Raw genomic sequence first — 11223 nt, 5'->3', positions numbered from 1 at the left:
ATATATATATATATCAAAATCTACCATAAAGACCCTAGGGTCATTTCTATTAGTTGTGGCTTTGAAAGTGGTGGATGCACTCAGTATTTGGAGAAAGACACTAATGGCTCAAATTTTCAAAAGTCCAAAGCAATAAAATGTAATCAATCTGTTCTATGCTGCAGAAGTGAACAACAGGGAGGAATTTGTTCTTCCAAAGCCATAAGAGTTTGACAAAGCTGCTAGCTCTTACTTTGCAGAAGTGAATGGTGCAACTCCTTCCTGGCAATGGAATGCACCCATCTAGTTACGATTGCAGAGAGTAAAAGCTGATTACAAAGAGCAAAATAGTCTTTGAAGTAGCAGGTATTTGAGGAAATGTCCACAAGTCTTTCCCTTTTCAAGTAATATATAGCCATGAATGATTGATTCATCTATCCATGTAAAATCAAGTAAGAAAAAGATTTGGGAAAAAAATGTATTGGATCAACTAATTTGATGTTTAAGCAAGCACAATTAATTGTGCCCTTGTCATCATTTGTTTTCCGGACAGCTCTATACTGTTAATCAGGAAAGCACACGATAAATTATACAGGGAGCAAGCTAACCGCAATTAGCTAGCCCCTTAGGTTCGTCCCCTGTAGCCTTCAGGGCATATAAAATGCTCTCTATATTGGACAAACATCCAACCTCTGGCTGAGACCTCACTTCACAAAACAAGCTCATCTTGTTCAAATCCAAGACCAGCAACCTCTAGCACAATAATAGAAACTCAACTAATAATCTCAAAAAAAAGACCTCACCTTCAACCCCTTGTTTATGGTGGAAGGAGATGTCACTTCAAAAGACCAATAATGCTTTAAACATCATAAAACAGCTCAAATGTCTCTTATTTAAAGAAAATAAACATTATAAATTATCACAATTTCCATGAAAACCTTCTAATATTGTTGTTCCAAAAAGAATTGGATTCAACTTTATATCAATATTTTCATTATTTTTATAAGTAACTGAAGTTTATTAAACATGCAAAGGCACAACCCAAATACGCAAAAAGTATGCAAAAGAAACACCTAACAAAAAATGAGAAAAGATCAAGAAAATCATCAAAGCTAGAAATATTAAAGTAGTCGAAGATAGATGTCCAGTGGTATAGTGTATTTAACCAAAAAGCCTTCAACTCCAAACATTTTCCCTCATACAGGACAATTAATCTAATGCCAGAAACTACAAATTTCACAAGTATAGCTTTTTAAAAAATGAACAAGATATAGATTGAAAATTTTGATTCACCTGATATGAACTCCAATGCCAATAAGTAATAATCTGAAACAGGACCAACCTGCATTTTAAGGAAACCCTCAAAAATCAATCCCGGTATATATTACACCGACCTCTAAGCCAGATCATTCATCCAACACCCATTCCACAAGAAAGCAAAGAGAAGTCAAGAAACTGAAATGAATAATGCAGATAGATTGTGAAATTATGCTGAACTAACTGAAGAAAAATTCATCATCTCAGTGAAGCAAGCATAAGCTACAAATTTCGGGACTTCAATAAAAGTGGGACCTATTGGGAACAATGTGAGTACATTTTCTACTAAACCAACAATATCCTCCATAGTAAGCATTCACAAAGTCTGATTAAACAAGGAGTAAGCAAATCTTACCAATTTCCATTCATCGTCATGGACGGGAAAAACAGTGATTCTGTTTTCCGTAAGAATTCCCAGCGCTGTAGGCATAAAAGGCTGTTGCATTAAGAATTTGGAAAAATATATGAGATATTGCCCGAGACGTAATCTGCATTTAACAAATACCTTCATCAACCGTTGTTTTGGGCGATTTAATCTGTTTTATATATATAAATAGAATTCACAAAACGATTAATATTCTATAGTCAAACACAATAACAAAATTAAAAGTTGATGAACTAAATTACGCAAGGGATTTGAAAGCGAGAAACGCATAATTTCCATTAACGTAATCAGGATACAGCAAAAGCTTTAACTACAATCTAACCTACGATCCAATCCGACAAAAAGCACAAAAGCACTAAACATAAATCCAGAATAAGCCAACTTCTTCCTATACAAATCGCTTCCAATCTATGCCCTCTCGCCCCTAATGCGCCTGGCAAGTTGGATATCCTTGGGCATGATTGTCACACGCTTGGCGTGGATTGCGCACAGGTTGGTGTCCTCAAAAAGACCAACAAGGTACGCCTCCGCAGCTTCTTGAAGCGCCGCCACGGCCGAGCTTTGGAACCTCAGATCAGTCTTAAAGTCCTGGGCAATCTCACGGACCAGGCGCTGGAAAGGGAGCTTTCTGATCAGGAGCTCCGTGCTTTTTTGGTACTTTCGGATCTCTCTAAGGGCAACCGTCCCTGGCCTGAACCTGTGGGGCTTCTTCACTCCGCCGGTGGCAGGAGCGGACTTCCTGGCAGCCTTTGTGGCCAATTGCTTCCTCGGAGCCTTGCCTCCAGTGGATTTGCGAGCTGTTTGCTTGGTGCGAGCCATTGCAAAGCTAGGGTTCAGAAATCGATGCAATTGTATCAGAGACCGGAGCGAGTGACTGAGTGTGAGAGAATGGCGATGTAGGGACGGAATTTATGCAAAATTGGGGAGGGGAGGAGGGTGATCTTCACCGTTGATTTGCTTGGAGTTATCGACGGCTGGAGTTGAATGTTGAATGCGGATCGATGACGTGGTAGTGTTTTGAAATTTCAAATTTAAGGCGGGTATATTGCATTACTCTTTGGGAAGTGTGGGGAGGAAGAGAACGAGCGTGACCGTTGATGTTAAGTGTCATCGACGGTTGTGGCCTATTTAGATGGCATAACGCGGATCGATGACGTGGCTGGAGCGCTTTCTTTTGGTGGGGGTGGGAAAGTTTCAGGCGGGGTTTTAAAACGTAGGCGGGTACTTATAAAAAATAAATAAATAAGGGGAAAGTCCAGCATATGAAAATTTTTAAATTCCATATCCTGGTATTTTATTTTTATTTCTATTTTAAAAAAAAATTATTTTTAGTTTTTTTTTTTAATTTTTAATTTTTATTTTAAGAGTATTTTCCTCATTAGGAGACATTAACAAAATTTTAGTAATTTTGAAAAGACATTGTCAATTAGATAATACTTTAAGGATAGAAATTTCCTCCAAATCGGTATGGAAGAAATATCTTTCGACTTATGTAAAATAGTACCAAGTATTTATAAACATTTAAAAGACACACTAAATTTACACTAAATTACTAAACTGCTATTAATGAGGTTAAGAATTTAATGTGCCTTTTAAATATTTACAGACACTTTGCACTATTTTACATAAGTTAGAGAATATTTCCTACATATCAGTTTGGAGTAAATTTCTGTCCATACTTTAAAGAGGATATGTGGACTTTACCTAAATAAATAAATAAAGCATAGGCAGGCATAAGGGATGATCTTGGGCATCGAATGGCTTGGTTCAATCGACAGTTGTGGGTGTTTTGGTGAGACACACACGGATCGCCCGAATCGAAGGCCTTGCAATTAGAATGTATTAATTTTTTTTTAAGGTTTTGTTTATTCTGGAATTATTATTATTATTATTATTATTTTATTTTATTTTATTTGTGCTTGGTGGTTAAAGTTGTATTTGTTTAGGTGTAAATTTTTTTTTTTTACAGAATATTTTTTTGAGTGCTTAGCTTAATATAAAATGGTGGTCAATCCAAAAACAATGTTATTAACCCACCATACCCATCTACATGCGAGAAGAAATCACGGCTCAATCACATTCACAACATTTCAAGCTGGATGATAAGCAACACCATATCTAACCTAAGGAAAAAGCAAGTAGCAATTATGAAAGAGCTTGATCAAAGATTTAGACGGCTAAATTCCATCAAATTGGATGAAAAAGGCATCCCATGTGTTCCTCATCGCAAAATTTTCTTTTGTAGGACCATTTGCTCAAAATGCATTATTGTGTTTATGGACTGTTTAATTGCATTATCATTAGTGTGGATGACTTTCTCTTTTTTATTTTTTCTAAGTCAACAAGAAAAATGTTACAAGAAAAAGGTCTTTTTCATTCTTGATTTGAATGGAAAACCAGTTGAAAATGCTTTCGAACACGACGTTAAAAGCGGCCTATCAAACTACACAATGTGCTCAATAAAATACACTACAAATATAGAAACTAGCAAAGGAAATCTAAAAAACAAAAGTCCGATCTTGATATGCAAGCAACATAGCATGGGGCGGCTTCACCAAAGGCCGCAAAAGACAAAAGACCCGTGTGTGAATGACTTATCGTGTGGAGAAAGTGGTGCCTTACACTCTTCTAAGGGTTGACAGTTTTATATAACATGTGGATCCAACGTAAGAAAGTTCAAGCATTGGTGATAGTTGATAAGATCTAGATGGAATTCCAATGACCAAATGCAACAAACATACATGCCCGATGCCTCACTACAACATATTATTATATTAATATATTATCACATACAAACAATGCATACCATATAAAAATTTAGTTGTAATTTCTGATTATCTAGTTGAGATAAGGACCAAATTCCCACAATGGAATCTCACAAAAAAGTGATTCATTACTCAGTTCCTTTTTGTCAATTTACTTGCTCTGTTTTTAAGCATACCAATCAAATGCAGCATTCTTTTCAGCAGCATTCATTTGGCCACTCCACATCCACACAAACCAAAAAGATAGATGGGAATCGAAGGAACTGGGGCCTAATCCAAAATACCAAGATTATGGTGTTTCAAAAGATAAGTAATAAGGGTCAATTTTGGGTGCTTTGTTAAGGGTAAGTGATTAGGGGGTTCTGTTTTGTGTTTTGTTTTAATATGTTGGTTTTGATAATTGTTGATTAGTGGAAGGCCTGACGAGCTTACAAAAAAAAAATTTTTGAATAACTATCAGCCCAAGTCCTATGTTGCCCAATCATTTAGATGAGTTGTTAGCATAATCTTTAAGATGAATTAAGGATTACATGATTCTCCTATAAATACGTGAGTTAGAGCTACGGGAAATTCATTGAAGAATTTGATCTAAAATTTTGTATGCTTTGACTCCTACCCTAAGTAGAGAAGTTTTATTCAATCCATCTTCCTTTTACAATCAACCACAACCAATCAATCACAAACACAAGAACCTATCAAAGATATAATCCTTTGGCCAAAACATTTTCATGCTAAGAATTCTAGCATTCGTATAATCAGACACAACAAAACCAAAACTGACTCCCCAAACTATATGCATTAACCTGGCTTTGTTAACTACTTGCTTAATCCAAAAACTTAAGTTGACAAAGAAATGTTTATCTCTGTTTTCTGCAAAAATAAATGGAGATCAAAGACTTATGACTGAAACTAAAACACCAAGTGAGACAAAAGCAAGTCATTTGCTTTAGGAATTCAACTCTGCAAATATCATCTCATGGAAAAACCTAATCAAACAACAACAAAAAATGTGACCATGACTTAGAAGAGATTTTCCATTTCAAAATCTATAATGAATATTAGAGAGCACCAATTGGTTTATTTCTTTGACAAGAATTATAGAGCACAAGCCAATACCTATTAATCATGTTACAATGTCAAACATGAAGGAACAACAATTAGACACACACATCAAACAGTTGAAACCCAATTTAAATTAGGTTTGAAACTATTGACGTTTTGGACAAATAGCAACAAAATGTGTGCTCACATCTTATTTGGCAGAAAATTTAGACCAACCACTAAGAGCATTCCTAGTGAACTAGAATTTGGCTAAAAAATCACTTTTTTTCTATTTTAACTAACCACTTTTCAAAAGCACCAAACATCCAACTCTCTAAATCTTTCTCTACTCCATTTAAATATTGTTCTTTATCTCACCTTTATTCTTTTGGTAGTTGGAAGAGGGTTTTATTCTTCTGATAATCCATTCTTCTCCCTCCTATTATTTATTTTTCCTATTAGTTGGAGTGAATATTAAATTAGAAATTGTGATTCATTAGTCATAGATAGGAAAATATTACTCAGGAAACACATAAATTACATAATTCTATAAGCAATGATGTTGCATTATCTACACAAACAACACCCTCCAAAAATGAGCATTTGGACAAGCAGCATCACCTGATAATGGTCAAGAGTCGACTACCTTTCTCAACAAGACCCTCATTCCTCTTAATAGGCTACCCTAAAATGCTGGAAATAAATGAGCAAACAACAATACTTATCTATTTGTAAAACTCGCCATTATGGTATTTTCCCCAGCAAACCTATTTGGTCCATACTAACAACAGAAAGTAATTGATATTTCAAGATTCCTAAAAACATGATCCAAGTCTAAAACAAAATAAAAGAATACTGCAACAATATCAGACACGAGACAAGGGAGAAAAAGAAACTCTACCATCAAGACTCTATGGTCATTTCTATTAGTTGTGGGCCTTGTGGCTTCAAAAGTGATGCACTCGATATTTGGAGAAAGAAATCCATGGTTCAAATTTTCAAAAGTCGAAAAATCAATCAATCTGTTCTATGCTGCAGAAGTGAACAACAAGGATGCATTTGTCCTACCAAAGCCAGAAGAGTTTGACAAAGCTGTTCTTTCTTTGAAGAAGTCAATGGTGCAACTCCTGGCAATGGAATGCAGCCATATAGTTAGGATTGAAGAGAGTAAAAGCTGATTGCAAATAGTAAAATCTAGTCTTTGAAGTTGGAGGTATTTGAGGAAATCTCCACAAATCTTTTCCTTTTCAAGTAATATAAACCCATGAATGATTGATTCATTTATCCATGTAAAATCCAGTCAGAAAAATATTTGGGAAAAAAATGTCTTGGATCAGCCCATTTGATGTTTAAGCAAGCAACCTTAATGTGCCCGTGTCATCATTAGTTTTCCAGGCAGCTCTATACTATTAATCAGCAAAGCACACAATAAATTATGCAGGGAGCAAGCTCACCTATCCCCTCAAGTTCGTCCCCTGTAGCCTTCAGGGCATATAAAATGCTCTCTATATTTGACAAACATCCAACCTTTGGCTGAGACCTCACTTCACCAAACAAGCTCTTGTTCAAACCCAGGACAGGGAACCTCTAGCACAGTAATAGAAACTCCACTAATAATCTCAAAAAAAAAAAAAAAAAAAAAAATGACAGGCAACCTCTAGCACACTCCATTTTCTACCGACACAAAACGAACCAGCATCTATCAGTTCGAAGTACAAATTATTCATGTCTAAAAAAGTTTCAGTCACCAAAATTATAATATCAAGATTCTTTGAGAATCCCTTTGTTGTTTTCAAAGCAATAATGAAAAGGTAAGAAATCGATTGAAAATTTTGATTTACCTGATATGGCGTCCAATGCCAATAAGTCATAATCTGAAACAAGATCAACCTGCATTTTAAGAGACTTTAAAAATCATTCCCAGGATATATTACACTGACCCCTAAACCAGATCATTCATCCAAAACCCATTCCGAAAGCAAAGAGAAGTCAAAAAAACAGAAATTAACAATGCAAATACATGGTAACATTATGACTAACTGAAGAAAAAATCAACTTATCCTCCATAGTAAGCATTTATAAAGTCTAGTAGAAGTCCTTTAAACACATACGCGTTGATTAAAAAATAAAAAAATAAAAAAAAATAAATAAATAAATAAAAAAAAAAAAAAAAAAAACAAAGGTAATTAAACAAGGGGCAAGCAAATCTTACCAATTTTTATTCATCAACATGAACAGGAATACCAGTGACTCTTTTTTCCACAAAAATTTCCGGCGCTGTTGGTATAAAAGGCTGATGCATTAAGAAACTGGAAAAATATGTGCATCGTGCCCGGGACGTAATATGAGTTTAACAACTACCTTCATCCACGATTTTCATAAACGATTATATATATATATAGAATTCACAAAACGATTAATACTCTATAATCAAATACAACAACAAAACTAAAAGGAGATGAACAAAATTACGCAAGGGAATTGAAAGCGAGAAACGCATAATTTCCATCAACGTAAACAGGATACAGCAAAAGCTTTAACTAAAATCTAACCTACAATCCAATCCAACAAAAAGCACAACACTAAACATAAATCTAGAATAAGCCAACTTCTTCCTATACAAATCGCTTCCAACCTAAGCCCTCTCGCCCCTAATGCGCCTGGCAAGCTGGATATCCTTGGGCATGATTGTCACACGCTTGGCGTGGATTGCGCACAGGTTGGTGTCCTCAAAAAGCCCCACAAGGTACGCCTCTGCAGCCTCTTGAAGCGCCGCTACGGCCGAGCTCTGGAACCGAAGGTCGGTCTTAAAGTCCTGGGCGATCTCACGGACCAGGCGCTGGAAAGGGAGCTTTCGGATCAGGAGCTCCGTGCTTTTCTGGTACTTTCGGATCTCTCTGAGGGCCACCGTCCCTGGCCTGAACCTGTGGGGCTTCTTCACTCCACCGGTGGCCGGAGCCGACTTCCTGGCAGCCTTTGTGGCTAATTGCTTCCTCGGGGCCTTGCCTCCGGTGGACTTGCGAGCGGTTTGCTTGGTGCGAGCCATTTGAAAACTACAGTTTCAGAAACGGAGACTGCCAAGTGTATCAGAGATCAGTGAGAACTGTGAGAGTGTGAGCTGTAAGGGCTTGGAGGGACGGAATTTATCCAAAATTAGGGAGGGGAGGAGGGTGATCTTCGCCGTTGATTTTCTTGGAGTTATCGACGGCTGTAGTTGAATGTTGAATGGGGATCGATGACGTGGTAGTGTTTTGAAATTTCATATCTAAGGCGGGTCTATTGCATTAGTCTTTGGGAAGTGTGAAGAGGAAGAGAAGGAGCGTGACCGTTGATGTGAAGTGTCATCGACGGTTGGGACTTATTTAGAGGGCTTAACGCGGATCGATGACGTGGCTGGAGCGCTTTCTTTTGGTTGGGGTGGGAAAGTTTCAGGCGGGGGTTTTTTTTTTTTTTTTTTGATTAAAAAGGTCCAACATATCATAGATTAAACCAATAGGTTCTCAAACAATACAAGATCATGAATACAGCTAGGATACTCATCAATGCATAACTGATCAGAGTCTAAAGAGAAAGCATACTTAGCTAGACAATGTGCAGCATTATTGGCACTTCATTTTACATGACAAATACTCCAAGAATGAATCAAATGTAAACAGAGTTTTGCTTCATTAACAACTTGACCATAACTGCCCAAACAAACTCCTGCATTCTTCAAAGCTTGGACAATTTCTAAAGAGTCACCTTCAAATATAACACTCTGAAAGCCAAGAGAAACAGCAACTTCAATCATCTTCCAAGCAGAAATAGCTTCTGCAGTACCTGGATCAACAATATAAGGCTTGGTAGCACAATAGGAAGCAAGCACATGCCCAGCAGAGTTTCAGGCGGGGTTTTAAAACATAGGCGGGTACCTACAAAAAAAAATAAATGAATAAATAAAACATAGACGGACAGAAGGGTTGATCTTGGCCATTCAATGGCTTAGTTCAATCGACGGTTGTGGGTGTTTTGATGAGACGCACACGGGTTGCCCGGATTGATGACCTCGCATTTATTTGGAAAAGGAAATAGTTGATTTCACTATTGAAGCAGTTATGGCAAAGCTTGATCAAAGATTTAGACGGATGATAAATAGCATTTGCTGTTGATCAAAGTGTAATATGTCAGTCATTGCAGAAGGGCCTTATTTTTCTGTTTTTTTTTTTTTTTTACATGTCCGCACAAAATGAGAAAGAGAGATTCGAACTAGTAATCTTCACTTCATTAAACATAATCCCAACTAATTGAGCTATCTCTTGAAGATATAATAAGACCTTGTTGCCCCTCTGGAGAAGAACATTGAATTATGCCTTTTTTTTCTTTCTTTTTTTCTCCCACTATTCTTAAAGTGAAGGACCCCAGTGAAGAGAGCACCTGTTAACTTATGGGTGTTGTAGGTGAAATATGCAAATTTGAAATTGTTATATTATATACAGTTAATTACATCATCACAATTCAGGGCGTTGTCTAATCTTTCCTGCCCTGTAAGTTTCGCTTTGATGTTTGGTTGTAATATCAATGGTTTATTTGCAATATGCCAAAATTTTGCTTCCAATTCTCAATTCTCCATTGAAAACACCTCCACTTTTTCATACTGATTCCACGTACTGTCAACACAACAGTCCTCTTCACTTAGCAATTTCCATTTGCATAGATGCTGTGACTTCATTACAGGACGAACACAGAAAACAGAAGACACTGATGCTAGAGATGGATCATTGACCAACCCAAGGATAAAAAATTATTTAGCTCGTCATCAAATAAGAAACATCAACGCTTCAACAAGATATAAATGATACAAATAAAGAGCTAATAAGATGACTATGAACTACCTGCCGGCATTTCAATTGTACATTTTATGCAATTGCGGTGATACAAGCAGATAAAAGAAGGCATATTAGAATTGCCCAAAACCCAAATCTAACGAATTGCCCATCCAATCTAAGAAAATCAAAAAGCACAGAGCAAGGAGATTAATCACAAGTCTGAAACGCACAAATGAGAATGTGCTCCAACCCAGTTGCTACTTGGGATTCTAAAAAAGCTTCCACGCCTATTAAAAGATTCTTCAACAGGAACGACAAAAGTAAAATTCAAAACAATTAAAACGAAAGGAAGCAACCCTTAAATTTCCATTGGGCAAGTCAATACAATACATCCAAGCTTGAACTACAATCTTGGCAGTGAGCAAAGAAAGCAACATAATCTAACATAGGCCCTAAAATCAAGCACATGCGGAGCTGGATATCCTTTCCCAAAGGCTGGATTTTCATTGTGTGCCCTTCCCAAACACTTGAACATCCCTCTGTTCGTATCTATACAAAATTCCTTTCAATTTAAGCACGCTCACCCCTGATCCTCCTAGCTAGCTGGATATCCTTTGGCATTATGGTGACCCGCTTGGCGTGGATGGCGCAAAGGTTGGTGTCCTCGAAGAGTCCAACCAGGTACGCCTCCGCCGCCTCTTGGAGCGCTGCCACGGCCGAGCTCTGGAACCGAAGGTCTGTCTTAAAGTCTTGAGCGATCTCACGGACCAGGCGCTGGAAAGGGAGTTTTCGGATCAGGAGCTCCGTACTCTTCTGGTACTTTCGGATCTCACGGAGAGCCACGGTCCCGGGGCGGAACCTGTGGGGCTTCTTCACTCCGCCGGTGGCCGGGGCGGACTTCCTAGCAGCCTTTGTGGCCAGTTGCTTCCTC

General features: G+C 37.4%; 1 protein-coding gene and 1 pseudogene across 1 annotated transcript in view; both read right to left on the bottom strand.

Moving 5' to 3' along the window:
• Positions 1 to 1943: 1943 nt before the first annotated feature.
• Positions 1944 to 8614, bottom strand: LOC132169796 (uncharacterized; annotated as a pseudogene).
• Positions 8615 to 10635: 2021 nt separating this feature from the next.
• LOC132169795 (uncharacterized) overlaps positions 10636 to 11223 on the bottom strand; it is a 2776-nt gene continuing 2188 nt past the window's right edge. Inside the window, exon 3 of the mRNA XM_059580762.1 lies at positions 10636 to 11216. Within this exon, the coding sequence (XP_059436745.1) occupies positions 10863 to 11216 (354 nt within the window). The 3' untranslated portion in view covers positions 10636 to 10862. The remainder of the gene's footprint in view (positions 11217 to 11223) is intronic.

This window comes from Corylus avellana, chromosome ca2 (genome assembly GCF_901000735.1).
Source record: "Corylus avellana chromosome ca2, CavTom2PMs-1.0".
Classification (NCBI taxonomy): Eukaryota; Viridiplantae; Streptophyta; class Magnoliopsida; order Fagales; family Betulaceae; genus Corylus; species Corylus avellana.
This window is presented reverse-complemented; position numbering and strand designations above follow the sequence as displayed.